General features: G+C 38.4%; 1 protein-coding gene across 2 annotated transcripts in view; it reads left to right on the forward strand.

Annotated features, from left to right (window-relative positions):
• uvrag (UV radiation resistance associated gene) overlaps positions 1 to 15,738 on the forward strand; it is a 182,155-nt gene that overhangs the window by 77,748 nt on the left and 88,669 nt on the right. For both annotated transcript variants that reach the window (XM_067433356.1, XM_067433357.1), the window contains exons 10-12: positions 3,612 to 3,699; positions 4,153 to 4,213; positions 11,248 to 11,413. In XM_067433356.1, the coding sequence (XP_067289457.1) occupies positions 3,612 to 3,699; positions 4,153 to 4,213; positions 11,248 to 11,413 (315 nt within the window). The remainder of the gene's footprint in view (positions 1 to 3,611; positions 3,700 to 4,152; positions 4,214 to 11,247; positions 11,414 to 15,738) is intronic.

Genomic DNA, 15,738 nt, shown 5'->3' on the forward strand with positions numbered 1-15,738 from the left:
AGAACTGGCTGAGCCTGGTTCCTCTGGCTTGCTTAGTTGAGGTTTATAAGACACTTAATATTCAGTAATATTATTGATTTGACTGCACTGACACTATTGGATAAGAGCCGATCTTAAGAGCTGCTTTATACTTGAATCAGTTGAATTAAATCAACATTGAACTGACTTATTATTGAGTTCATTGTACTATGTGCTGTCATATCGGCTCATAAAATAATAATGAGAGCATCATAATTGTCTGCTTGGGAAATGGCTTTTAATTCTGAGACTTCTGTTTTTGTAATCAGGCTCTTAAAATTATATCAAAAATTGGATTTAGATTTATCGCGGTACAATATCACCGTTATCAGCTTTCAAAAATAAAGAATGATGTGTTATCAGCCAAAATTGTCATATTGGCGCATGCCGAATTTGAATTCATCCCCTTTAAAGTACCTCCACTACAGCCTTACACATTCAGACAGATGTCTCTGGGCGTTGATTCGCATCTCATGCTTTTTTTGGCACATCAGATATCCAGTTCCAGTAAAGGCAGATCAAGTTATGTTCACGGTTTAACAGTGGTCGGACAGAAATGTTTTTTGGGACTTTGGGTGGTGTAGAGCAGGCCTGGTGGACCCACATGTGAGCTCCGTCCAGTAAGGAAGGTGTATCCTTCATACCTCATCATTATTTCCTTCCGTCCTCCTTGACTTCCATGACTGTAAATGAATACCACATTATCCTCTATCATTACTCTTCATCTTCTCAAGTCAGAGAACCTGTAGTGTAAATTTGAACATGAAAATATAGATTTTTCCCACCCGGTGCACCTCACCTGGACCGGTGTTGGTCCTGAGGTAACGGACTGTCCTGATGGGGTCAGAGTGGAGGAAGTTCAGTGTAATTTGGCAGTTATGATAATTGAGTGGCTTGATTCAGAGCATCATTAGCGAAGTGAACTTCCTGAAGCCAATATAAACATGCCCATTATTCCTTCTCTTTCCTGGTTCCCTTTCCCTTCCGTCTCCATGTCATTGGGACTCCCTGTGATTTGCTGTCTTGCAACTTTCTTTTGCTGGTTATACAGTGGCCCCAAAAAGCATTTAGTAACTTTTGGACACTAAAATCATACTTAAAATGTGTGAATTTTATTTAATTTCATAAAGCAATTTTTGTTTTTGATTACTTTGTCTTTAGTGAATGAAAGAATACACAGGTTTCCTTGTACATTATGTACATGTGTATTCATTTGATATAATAATAAAATAATAACAATTACTATTTATTTATATATTGTAAAAAATATATTAATATATATATACAGTCTTGTTCAAAATAATAGCAGTACATTGTGACTAACCAGAATAATCAAGGTTTTTAGTATATTTTTTATTGCTACGTGGCAAACAAGTTACCAGTAGGTTCAGTAGATTGTCAGAAAACAAACAAGACCCAGCATTCATGATATGCACGCTCTTAAGGCTGTGCAATTGGGCAATTAGTTGAAAGGGGTGTGTTCAAAAAAATAGCAGTGTCTACCTTTGACTGTACAAACTCAAAATTATTTTGTACAAACATTTTTTTTCTTTCTGGGATTTAGCAATCCTGTGAATCACTAAACTAATATTTAGTTGTATGACCACAGTTTTTTAAAACTGCTTGACATCTGTGTGGCATGGAGTCAACCAACTTGTGGCACCTCTCAGCTGTTATTCCACTCCATGATTCTTTAACAACATTCCACAATTCATTCACATTTCTTGGTTTTGCTTCAGAAACAGCATTTTTGATATCACCCCACAAGTTCTCAATTGGATTAAGGTCTGGAGATTGGGCTGGCCACTCCATAACATTAATTTTGTTGGTTTGGAACCAAGACTTTGCCCGTTTACTAGTGTGTTTTGGGTCATTGTCTTGTTGAAAGAACCGTTTCAAGGGCATGTCCTCTTCAGCATAGGGCAACATGACCTCTTCAAGTATTTTAACATATGCAAACTGATCCATGATCCCTGGTATGCGATAAATAGGCCCAACACCATAGTAGGAGAAACATGCCCATATCATGATGCTTGCACCTCCATGCTTCACTGTCTTCACTGTGTACTGTGGCTTGAATTCAGAGTTTGGGGGTCGTCTCACAAACTGCCTGTGGCCCTTGGACCCAAAAAGAACAATTTTACTCTCATCAGTCCACAAAATGTTCCTCCATTTCTCTTTAGGCCAGTTGATGTGTTCTTTGGCAAATTGTAACCTCTTCTGCACGTGCCTTTTTTTTAACAGAGGGACTTTGCGGGGGATTCTTGAAAATAGATTAGCTTCACACAGACGTCTTCTAACTGTCACAGTACTTACAGGTAACTCCAGACTGTCTTTGATCATCCTGGAGGTGATCATTGGCTGAGCCTTTGCCATTCTGGTTATTCTTCTATCCATTTTGATGGTTCACTTCCGCTTTCTTCCACGTCTCTCTGGTTTTGCTCTCCATTTTAAGGCATTGGAGATCATTTTAGCTGAGCAGCCTATCATTTTTTGCACCTCTTTATAGGTTTTTCCCTCTCTAATCAACTTTTTAATCAAAGTACGCTGTTCTTCTGAACAATGTCTTGAACGACCCATTTTCCTCAGCTTTCAAATGCATGTTCAACAAGTGTTGGCTTCATCCTTAAATAGGGGCCACCTGATTCACACCTGTTTCTTCACAAAATTGATGACCTCAGTGATTGAATGCCACACTGCTATTTTTTTGAACACACCCCTTTCAACTAATTCAACTAATTGCCCAATTGCACAGCCTTAAGAGCGTGCATATCATGAATGCTGGGTCTCATTTGTTTTCTGAGAATCTACTGGACCTACTGGTAACTTGTTTGCCACGTAGCAATAAAAAAAATACGAAAAACCTTGATTATTCTGGTTAGTCACATTATACTGCTATTATTTTGAACAAGACTGTATATAAATATATATATATATATATATATATATATATATATATATATATATATATATATATATATATATATATATATATATATAATGTATTCATTTTATATTATAATAATATTAACAACAACGGCTATTATTTTAAAAAATATTTGTATTTATATATTGCAAATAAATAAATAATAATAATATTGTCGTAGTATTTTATTATATATTCTTTTTATATAATAATGATAATAATCATAAAAACAACAGCTATTATTACTGTTATTTATATGTATATTAGTTCTGTTAAATGTATTAATTGCATCCAAAATAAAAAATAATTAAACATGTATGTGTATACACTTGTATATATTTACTTTTTTTGTATTTGTATATATATATATATATATATATATATATATATATATATATATATATATATATATACACACACACACACATATATATACATAATAATTAGATGTATTAAATAATATCAATGTAGGTAAACATAAATATTCTTATTATTAATGTTACATAATAATATACACATAAATAAAAATATTTATTATTTTTACTATTAAATATGGTTGATGTATTATTATTTTATTGATAATACAAATAATATATGTCTGTATACTCTTCATTTAAATATAGAGGGAATGATCTTGAAGTTCTTGTGTGTGTGTGTTGTTCTATAGAGAGCTGTTTCTGAAGTCTAACGCCCAGCTCACCTTCCGCTGTCGTCAGCTCATATCAGAGCTTTCCTACATCTATCCCATTGATGTGGTGAGTGTTACACACACACACACACACACACACACACACACACACACACACACACACACACACACACACACACACACACACACACACACACACACACACACTGACACACACACACAGAGAGTTGTACTGATGGCTGGAGCGTGTGGCATGCTGGGAATATTAGAGGTCGGGGTCTTTGCGGACTCTGGAGTTTCTGGCTTTTAACAAGTTTTGGTTTCTCACCATTTCAGGATGGCCTAGAACTACTGTTCAGTGCCTGGTGCCCACAGAGTCCCGCTGCCAGTCACATCAGTTTACAAAATGAAGCCACTGAAAATGAGCAGAAAACCACATTCAGACCAAACTCTCCTCTGCCAAGCGTTTTCAGTCGCCGTATGAAGGATTTGATTTGTCGACTGCTCATGCTGTTCCAGATTGCTGTGCTCACGACTGCTTTTCTTTTTCTGTTTGCAGAACAATCAGAACGATTATGTCATTTGTGGTGTTAAACTTCCCAATTCTGAAGACTTTCAAGGTAAGTTTTGATTTGGCAAATAAATATACCAGAGAAACATTAGAAATGGGCTAACTAACCAATTCATTTTTATTTTAAAGGGGGGGTGAAACACTCAGTTTCAGTCAATCTCATGTCAATCTTGAGTACCTATAGAGTAGTATTGCATCCTTCATATCTCCGAAAAGTCTTTAGTTTTATCATATTTATAAAAGAAATATGGGCTGTACCGAGTCTTTCCGGAAAAAAACGAGCGCCTGGAGGCGTATCGTGTGGGCGGAGCTAAAGAATGACGAGAGCGCACAAAGCGGTGACGTCCTCAAGCGTGGAGAAACCCATCGCTATCTCAGCTAATACAGATAATGATCCAGAATCAAATCTGAGGCAGAAATAAATTGAACAGGAGAAACAGCAGCAGCAGGACGTCCGTCTCTGTGGTATGGACTGTATTTAGTGGCCTTTGTGTGTCTTTACTCGCAGTTTATGAGGACATGATTCGGTTTATGAACTATTGTATGTGACTAGACCTTAGAGGTAGCAAGCAAAACGGTTTTGCACGTCAGACTAGTGTAACACAACAGAGAACAGCAATGGAGTAACCGTTAGCGATTTGAATGACGAAGCACGCGATCGTGTCGTTTACTGATGTTTACTCACGCGACGATAGCCGACAGCACAGACATCTGAAGCAGTTTTACTCACCGGCTGCTTCCAAAGCAGGACCGAACCTGTATCGCTGGGACCGCTCTGTCAAAAACACACTTCTTTGGTATGATTTGTTGAAGTCCTGACAGCAGTGGCGTGTAAATCCACTTTGCGACGCGACTGAAACGATGTTGTGAAGCTTCCCGTCATTTCTGCGTTCAAATCGGTTCAAATGCAGCGCTGCCTTCCCGGAATGCTGTGCTGAAGCGCTGAAGTCGCTCAACGTCACCCATAGGAATAAAGTGGAGCGCGGCGCGCGACAGAAGTGTTCACGGACGACTGGATCTGCACCTGAGAGACTGTTTACTTCCTCTCTCGCTCTAGTCACGCGCGCGCACCCTACCGGGAGAAGAGCCCGTACAGCCCATACAAGGACCTTCCGCTCTATTAACGTCAAGCCGACCCATACTCGAAAAAAACTCTCCGAAACTTGTGAGAAACCGGAAGGAGTATTTTTGACACAGAAATACTCCATCAAACGTCCAACATTAGTTTTTGAAACTTTGTCTATGTTTAGGATGGGAATCCAAGTCTTTAACAGTGGAAAAAGCTCAGTATGCATGAAACAGCATTTCACCGCCCTTTAACGAAAGTGTTTGCTCTCTCTCGAGTCAGTCCAAAAATCAGCTCAGCGAAGCTCACATTTTCTGTTCTCAAGTGAGTGAGTAATGTTATTAAATCACTGACATTCAGGAAACTTCAGTAAATTGTTATGCTGTGGAAATTGTTGGTTTTATATTTCCAGTCATTCAGACTAAGCGTTTGCACAATAATAAACTATTGGTGCACAATAAAATAAGCTCAAAATGTTAGAGTTAGGGTTGTGTTCACATTTGTAGTTATGTTCATTTGCTGTTTCGTTCTGGACTCTGCAGTTTCTCCAACAGAACTTACCGAACATCCAAAACAATGCTGTGTGCTGGCCTAAATGTGCTCGTTGTTTGTGTAGCCTAAATATGATATGGTATTTTGAGCTCCTAAAATTTGTAAAGGAGTCAAAACAGTGGCAGGAATTCCTCCGTCACACTGATCTGCTTCAAGGAGATGGCATTTTCAAAATATAATGGCAAATGCAGCTCCTATGATGGGTAAAAATAGTTTTGCAGGAGCTTTCTGTCCTTTTTAGAGTCGCATCTTGTGACATCACATTCTGTTTTTGCTTTGTTTAGATGTCTTTGGTCTGTGTTGAGCTCATTTCCGTCAAACCGCACCAGAAGTGGAGCAAGACCCATCTTTTCATGGGTCTCGGTCCGCTTTTTTGTTGTGCACCAGGGTTCAGTTGGCAGTAACGTCAGCTGTGCGTTCACACTCTCTTCTTTCTGACAGCAAAGTGACACACATCCTATTCTCTCACTCACTCGCTCTGGTTAAATAGTGCGAGTATTACACATAATTTTACTCATTCCTGCTGGTTTTGCACCACACCTAAAGCGTGCGCACCACTGATCCATATAAGAGTTTCGCACAAGCCTCTTCTCAAACTGTTTGTGAGTCACAAGCATCAAAATGAGCTTAAACCGTCAAATGCATACAAAATTATGTCAAAATGCCCGTCTTGGCGAGTAATCAGTTAAACATTTAAATAGTTGAGAAAGATAACGCATGTTGTGTAATAGTATATTTGGTCCATGGTTAAACTCTTAAAGTGACAGTAGCCTAATATTCCTGCTGTCTGTAATTAATGTTTATGATAATTTTCACTGAATGATTTTCGCATAAAATCCCTCTCTGCTCTTGACTGAGAGAGCTTCAGAGAATGGGTTTCCATGGCCGAGCATCTCATCCAAGCCTTAATTCATCAAGTGTAATTCAAAGCGTGGGATGCATTGGAGTAAAGCAGCCGCCACTGGATTCTAGAGCAGTGAGACGTGTTCTCTGAGAGACCAATCACGCTTCAGTCTGACAATCGAGTCTGGGTTTGGTGGTTGCCAGGAGAACGGGACTTGTCTGACTGCATTGTGCCAAGTGTAAAGTTTGGTGGAAGGGGGATTATGGTGTGGGTTGTTTTTCAGGGGTTGGGCTTGGCTCCCTTAGTTCCAGTGGAAGGAACTCTTAATGCTTCAGCATACCAAGACATTTTGGACAATTTCATGCTCCCAACTTTGTGGGAACAGTTTGTGGACGGCCCCTTCCTGTCCCAACATGACTGCGCTCCAGTGCACAAAGCGTCGCTCCATAAAGACATGGATGAGGAGTTTGGTGTGGAGGAACTTGACTGGCCTGCACAGAGTCCTGAGCTCAACCCGATAGAACAGCTTTGGGATGAATTAGAGCGGAGACTGAGAGCCAGGCCTTCTCGTCCAACATCAGTGCCTGACCTCACAAATGCGCTTCTAGAAGAATGGGCAAAAATCCCCATAAACACACTCCTAACTCCATATATTTAACCCAACGGATTAAAAATGGGATTTCATTAAAGTTCATGTGCATGTAGGCAGGCGTCCTAAAACTTTTGGCAATACAATTTGTTTAAAAAAGTCAGAAATATTAATGTCAGATTGTTAACTGTGGTCCACTGTCACTCTCTGAATTAAATCAGTTCTGAATCAGGTCTTGTGAATCTCGACTCATCTGGCGAGGAGCTCTTGAATCTTCAGTCAGTTCTGCTTCACTGGCTGTAATTCTCTCGATTCCTGTGTTTCTTCAGCCTGGCTGCGGATCATAGGCTCCCGGCCATCAATCAATCATCATCCTCTGTTCTGATCAATGAAAACCCCGTGTCCATGGAGCCCGTCAACTTGTGGTTAGGAGTGAGATCACTCTAGTCAGTTATTCACACAGCAAGAACCACGGCCGGACCTTCTGACTCCTCACATTATATGAAAGAAAAGGATTTTATTAGTGCATTCATCTCCCGGCTCCCTATAGTTAGGCATTTGGGGTTTTTAATAAGTAGAAGGAATTGTGTGTGATGGGTACAAGTGATGTCCTTTGTTGTGCTGGCGATGGGGAGAGTTATTCATCTCATTTCCCATGTGTCCTTTAGGCAGCACTGTATGTGTCGCAGAGAATCAGGTTTGGCTTTTTTCAGGCAAGGGAGGCACGACTTCAAAAGAACAGAGAGGTTAATGAAAGCCAGGTTGAGCCGCGCACGCAACAACATGCATATTCACATACATGCATGTGCAGACCTTCACATATGTGGCTATAGCTTGGCACAGTTTTCTCATTCATGCATTTTGAAAGCACAAAATGACAACCCGCATGCATATACAACTTATTTCTTATGCAAAATAAATCAGCTTCCCCTAAGTCATTTGGTCTGTGTCCACAGCACGTTGTTTTGATCTGCAAGTACGTGGCTGTTCTAGCCTGGCAGCGTTCAGTTCTGTATGCTGAGGATAAAGGAGCATGTGTAGTTGCAGGGGTCTTCTGGGATATGTAGTTTCTATGCATGTTTATGATAAAGCAGGGGGAAAAATCTCTTTTTACAACTCCTAATTACGAGATGACCTGTTGTCCTTCCAGTCGCTTGGCAACTAAATATTTTTCGCTCGGCATTTGGGCTTTTTTATTTGAATTTGCCTGAAATGCCCCAAAAGGTTGCTCAGACTGTAATGGGCCATCAGAGTGATTTAGATTGCATATAATTATTTAGGAAATGCACACGCTGGAGTGTGATTATACACATTTAAAGACAGAACACTAACATTAAGCCGATCCTTGTTTCTGAGTAGCTTTTAGCCTCTGGTGTTGCCTTTGACCCCATCAGGAAAAGGCATCGCTGAGGTGAACTCAAGTTTTGCATGGTATTAGGTTATTATGCGGCTCACTATAAATCAAGGGCCCTAAGGAGACAAAATGAATGGCCTTCATCAGCTCACATCGACTGAACAAATGGTCTCTGATTTACAACTTCAGATTGGAGTGAATTAACTTCAGTTGTCGTGACTCATCCTTTAAAACGACTCTTGACCTCAGCTGAAAGGAATGCTGTAATGTTTTTTGCACTGTGACATTATGTACTTTTTCAGACACTATATTATTAGACACCAGTGTTATTAAATGTTAAAATATTATATATATATATTTATATTCAGTATTGTAATTGTGTGTTGTTGTGAATCAATTAGCGCTGGGCAACGATTAAATATCGTGATTAATCGCAGTATGCGCAAAATTCAATAATGAATACAAAAGTGCTGCTAAATGAACAAAAGCGCAATAACATATGGTTTGCAAACACTTTAAACAAATAAGGTGCTTTTCACAGCAGTTAAAAGTTAGTAACAGTTACAATATTTCTTGTGAATATCAACTTAAACATTAATTTAATCAAAATAAATTAAATTGGTGGTATATATATTGATTCTGTAGTAATATTCTCATCAGTGTTCTGTCAGCTTTAACATAGGCCGACTTAAATCTGCATATTTGTGATATTCAACCCAGAGCGTTATTTAATTTTATAAAGGCCATTTTTTAAAATTCATGTTAAATTTTTACATTTGATTAATAAATGCAGTTATAATAGCAAAGACACTATAGGCTGTTACCAATCAAATTAAATAATTTAAACTGCAAAAAATACAGCTGCAATAATTAATGTTATAAGATTGATGTTCTAAATAAAACATGCAATCATACTTTTAAACATAACCGGAAATAGGGGGCAGCAAGTGATCGTCTTCATAAGTGAGTCATTGAGTCATTTATTCAAATGATTCATTCAAATCGCTGAATCATTTAGTAACAAAACGAAAGAGTGTTGCTTTCCTCTGGAACTATTTTCCTCGGTGAAATCATGGGTGAAATGGAACAAAAAAAGGTTGTTTGGATCTAAAATGTAAGTAACTTAATATTAATTAGGCTACTTGTTTATTGAACTAGGCTACACCATTCATGCTACACAATTCACGATTGCAAAGTCGACTTGTGTTATTAACAATATCATAAATCATAAATATCAACAACTACAAAAAGCTCAGTTTTACCCCAGTATGTTTCCTCTGTGAGTTTATATCGCTGCTCAATTGTTTTGATTTCTCCACGAATGTCTTTCACAAAGAGACAGCAGCGCGAGCCTCAACGCGACTAACGTACCAGAGGCAGAGAAACACTCATCAATCGCTGTTTACATTGAATATAATAAAAACAACAACAAAAAAATCTGGCGTTTCTGGTTATTTTTATATTTTATTAGTCCCATTTGTCCCAGACAAAGAATGTCAAGCCCTTGGCTTAGGCTACAGACAGCGCTGTATTCTCCTGACCAATGGTTTGTCTGTATGTGTAGGCAGTGAGCAACGGCCTTTCAATATAATAATAAATAACTATGTTAATGCGCGATAAAATAATTGTCGCCGTTAATTAATAAATGCGTTAACGCGATAATAACGCGTTAACTTGCCCAGCCCTAGAATTAATGTTTTGTTTTTGCATCTGCATTACAAACGTTTATTATGAGTGTGAAAATAAGGTTTAGTTAACGCAAAAATGTAAATTCTGTCATTAATTCCTCACCCTCATGTCGTTCCAGACCCATAAGACCTTCGTTCATCTTCAGAACAGAAATTAAGATATTTCTGATGAAATCCAGCAACATCATTGCAACTTTCAAGGTCCAGAAAGGAAGTAAAGACATCGTTAAAATGGTCCATGTGACTCCAGTGGTTCATCCTTAATGTCATGAAGCCACAAGAATACTTTAGTGCGCAAAAACAAAACCAACAAAAACAAAAAAAATAGTTTAACAGTGCAGTGCTTTGGGGTTCTGCGTCAGAACGCTGGCTTGTTATTGGCTAAGCCCATGCATCAGGATCACACGCATGTCGTGCTCATGTGAACAGCTTCAGCCAGTAATGAGCTGCCGTTCTGACGTAGAACCCGTAAGCTCTGCACTGTGTTTACTACGTCAACAGCGTAAGAGTCTGACACAGACAAGAAGAGATGAAAAGCGTAAATTTTGTGTTCTTTAAAATGTTTTTGCGCTCTAAAGTATTCTCGTGGCTTCATAACATTAAGGCTGAACCACTGGAGTCACATTGACTATTTTAACGATGTCTTTACTTCCTTTCTGGACCTTGAAAGTGTTCATTAAATTGCTGTCTATGGAGGGGTCAGAGAGCTCTGGGAGTTCATCAGAAATATCTTCATTTGTGCCTGAAGATGAATGAAGATCTGACGGCTTTGGGAGAGGACTTAATGACACAAATCACATTTCTGGAGGAACTAACGTTTTAATGGTCACTTTTTTAAAAAGTATTTCATATTTTGTTTTGATTGTGGTTAAATATGACTGGGAGCTTACTTTGAGATTCGCCCATTTACTCTCTTATTTGAGCGTTTTTCTTTTATTTAAACAGTTTTCCTAACAAATGTACCTATTTTGTCTGTGTTTTCCATTGCAGCAAAGGATGATGGGAGTATTGCAGTGGCACTGGGTTACACAGCACACCTGGTGCTGATGATCTCGTGCTTCCTGCAGATTCCTCTCAGGTATCCAGTCATCCATAAGGGTTCCCGGTCCACCATCAAAGACACCATCACCGACAAACTCACCGAGAAGGAGAGAGAGTAAGAATGTGTTTCTTTGTGTTGCTCTGATTAGCTGGACTGGAATAGTTTTAAGCATCAAAAACAAAGCTATTGATTTATCATATGCATTAAACTCTAAAGACGTTATTCCCTTAAAGGGGTGGTTGCCTGCGATTTGACTTTTTTAACTTTAGTTAGTGTGTAATGTCGCTGCTTGAGCATTAACAGTCTCTGCAAAGTTACAGCGCTGAAAGTTCAATGCAAACGGAGATATTGTCTTTTAAAGTTACGGCAGTTTATTGCCTACAAAAGCGGCCGGTTTGGACTACAACGAGCTTCTTCCTGGGTCGGTGACATCATAAACCCTCGCTAGTCTCCGCAGATGTGACTTCTGCCCGTAATGGGAAGGGGCGTGGCCTTAACCTGTGCTTGGCACTTCAGCCAATAAAAATACAGGAAACTACATTTGGCCATCTGACCAATCTAAGACCATTGCGTTTGTCAGAGGGAGGGGCTTCATAGAAGCAGGAAGCAAACGAGCCGTTCAAAGGACAGTGGAGACAGCGGTGTGGAATAAAGGGAGAATATGAGAAAAATACGGCGTTTAAAAAAAGAAGAAGTATTAAGACGTGTTATACTGCGCCCCATAAACACAACCAAGCCTAGAAAAAAAACACAGAACCACCCAGAGGAATATTTCTGCGTCGTTTTGCACCTGCAGTTAATGCGAGTGTGTAATTTGTACACCTGTCTGTTTCAGTATGTGTGGTTTAAGGCCCTTCTTGCATTAAACGCTTCTCAAACGCCACAGGATTCTGGCTTTCATGTGTCCGTCCTGTTCTTTCATCTTTTTCTCTCATCCTCCCTCCGTGGAGATTTACAGTTTGTTGCATGGGAGATAAATACCATCCTCGAACGAGGGTCTCATGCTTGCCGAAGTTTGTGTATAGTGTGTTTGCGTATCTTACTAATTGACGTATTCTTTCAAAGTGGCAGAACTGCAGCACTTATAGGAGTTCAAATAGATTTACAGCTTTTTAAAAATTCTTTACACTTTTTGAAAGTATTATTTTAACTTTTTTATATAAAAAAGTGGCTTTTGTCACGTTTATTGATGGTACAGAGAGGGCAGGAAGGGATGGTGAAGTTTTTAGGGCTGTAACTTACGATTATTTTGATAATCGATTAATATATTGATATGAATTATATATATATATATATTTTTTTTTTTATTTATAAATCTGCCATGTAAAGGGGTTATGAACTGCATTGTTTTATGTTTCCTGTGGTGCACTTATGTTAGTATAATTTTTACACCAAAAATGGGCATTTCCCCCATCCTGATTTTTAGTATGATGACCTCTCTCATATGTCAAAAGTTCAATTTCTCAGTTCATGACCCCTTTAATCTTTCAACATTTTATTCAAACATTTTCTCATAAAATACTTACTTTTCAAATTAAAAATGTCCCTACATGCGTCAGCGCATTCCATTCAAATCAATGCATTTTCATAATTAATGTGATTACGCCGATGCGTTGTTTCAGCTCGAACTGTTGCAAACCAGACTCAATCTTGTGTTGTCTGCATGAGCGCCACAACTCAACACGCTGGAACTTACCACTAGGCCACGGCTCCGACTTACATCATCACGACACATGAAGAGTCTAAGGTGCATTGTTGTTATTTAGAGATAATAGATCATAGAAATATGATTGTAAGGTTTATTCTACTCACACTGTAAAAAATGCTCTTCTTACTCAATAATTTGGTCTTGTTTCTAGTCTAGATATCAAACAATTCTTAAATCAAGATGCATTTACTATATAAGTAAAATGATATATGATATTTTGGCTTGTTTTGTGAAAATAAAATCTAAATGAAGTGAGTTTTTGCTTAAAACAGGCAAAATAATCTGCCAATGGGGTAAGAAAATATTATCTTACTTCTGTTTGGGACGGAAACACGAAACAAGATTTCAATCAGAAATAAGATTATTTTTCTCACCCCATTGGCAGATCATTTTGCCAGTTTTAAGCAAAAACTCACTTCATTTAGATTTTATTTTCACAAAACAAGCAAAAATATCTTATGTCATTTTACCTATATAGTAAATGCATCTTGATTTAAGAATATTTAGATATTTGGACTGGAAACAAGACAAAAATACTAAATAAGAAGAGCATTTTTTGTGCATAAGTCTGTTTGTGAACAGTTTTACTTTTCACACCCATCTTACATCCATGTTTGTAACTCAAGCGGCGAGTAGCATTTCATCATCTAACGAGATTCTTACACAACTTTTGAAAGCACCACCACGAATGCAGTCTTGTCACCCTAATCTTCATAGTTTTGTGTTAAATTGCGTCCTCAGGGTGTGACGTTGCCCCTACAGTGTGTGAAGATGCTTGTAATTTGGCTTTTTGTGTGCATGCTGTGCTGTGTTTGCCATGGAGACGGATGCATACTCTCCAGGCTTGGCCTGTGGGGTCCGAAGACCCTGACATTTTAATGCCAGAACGTGTGGGCACTGCAATTACAGCGCCGGCGACCTTGTTGAAATTATTGTTTTTCTGTGTTTTGGTGCCGTAACTAAGCAGGAGCGATCCAAGAAGCGAGTGTGTGCTGATTACATGTCTGTGGTGCACATGCCCAGAGAGGTATCGCATTCCTGCATTCCGCACATGGCGAAAAGCCCCTTAATGAAACTCGCAATAAAATTGGATTGTTATAATCAGATGGGCCCCCTTTTGAGTGACGGGTCGAGATGCCTTTCTCCGCTTTTGATGTAGGATTAATGGCTGATTTCAACAGCTTATAAATGAGGAGGAAGAAGATGGTGAGAGAGAGAGAGAGAGAGAGAGAGAGAGAGAGAGAGAGAGAGAGAGAGAGAGAGAGAGAGAGAGAGAGAGAGAGAGAGAGAGAGAGAGAGAGGTGGAATCACGCTCAAGCTGCACACAAGCACTCGGAAATGACTCATGAAACACAATAATTGCATGACTTGACTGATTTTTCAACTTTAATTTTTCATTTTAATTTGCTACGATGGCATTTGGCAGACATTTTCATTCAATGTAACTTACCATTGCGCATTCATGGTACACTTTGAATCAGTTTATGCACTCGCTGGAAACCGAACCCATGATGTGGTCATTATTAGCGCCAGGATGTATTGTTTGTGCCTTTCGGTCTGATTGGGACACTTATGAAAAACAAGTGACGCAACACACTGACATAAACAGTGAGATGCAATGTACCATCAAAGATGTCCATCTAATAATAATAATAATAATACTACATGTATTGAACAATATTAATATGCACTACCTTTCAAAAGTTGGGGGTCATAAAGAAATAATACTTCTATTCAGGAAAGATGCATTCAATTGATCAAAAGTGACACTGAAGATATTAATAATGTTACAAAAGATTTCTATTTTAAATAAATGCTGCTCTTTTGAACTTTATATTCATCAAAGTATCCTGTAAAAAGACTATTTAACATAACAGTCAGAAATGTTTCTTGAGCAACCTTTCAGTCTGAATATAATGCAGTAGATCTGAATATAATGCCGTAGATCTGAATATAATGCCATAGATCTGAATATAATGCAGTAGATCTGAATATAATGCCGTAGATCTGAATATAATGCCGTAGATCTGAATATAATGCCGTAGATCTGAATATAATGCCGTAGATCTGAATATAATGCCGTAGATCTGAATATAATCCCATAGATCTGAATATAATGCCATAGATCTGAATATAATGCCGTAGATCTGAATATAATGCTGTAGATCTGAATATAATGCCGTAGATCTGAATATAATGCCGTAGATCTGAATATAATGCCGTAGATCTGAATATAATGCCGTAGATCTGAATATAATGCCGTAGATCTGAATATAATGCCGTAGATCTGAATATAATGCCGTAGATCTGAATATAATGCCATAGATCTGAATATAATGCCGTAGATCTGAATATAATGCTGTAGATCTGAATATAATGCCGTAGATCTGAATATAATGCCGTAGATCTGAATATAACGCCGTAGATCTGAATATAACGCCGTAGATCTGAATATAATGCCGTAGATCTGAATATAATGCCGTAGATCTGAATATAATGCCGTAGATCTGAATATAATGCCGTAGATCTGAATATAATGCCGCAGATCTGAATATAATGCCGTAGATCTGAATATAATGCCGTAGATCTGAACATAATGCCGTAGATCTGAATATAATGCCGTAGATCTGAACATAATGCCGTAGATCTGAATATAATGCCGTAGATCTGAATATAATGCCGTAGATCTGAACATAATGCCATAGATCTGAATATAATGCCGTAGATCTGA

The sequence above is a fragment of the Pseudorasbora parva genome, chromosome 23 (genome assembly GCF_024679245.1).
Source record: "Pseudorasbora parva isolate DD20220531a chromosome 23, ASM2467924v1, whole genome shotgun sequence".
NCBI classification, from domain to species: domain Eukaryota; kingdom Metazoa; phylum Chordata; class Actinopteri; order Cypriniformes; family Gobionidae; genus Pseudorasbora; species Pseudorasbora parva.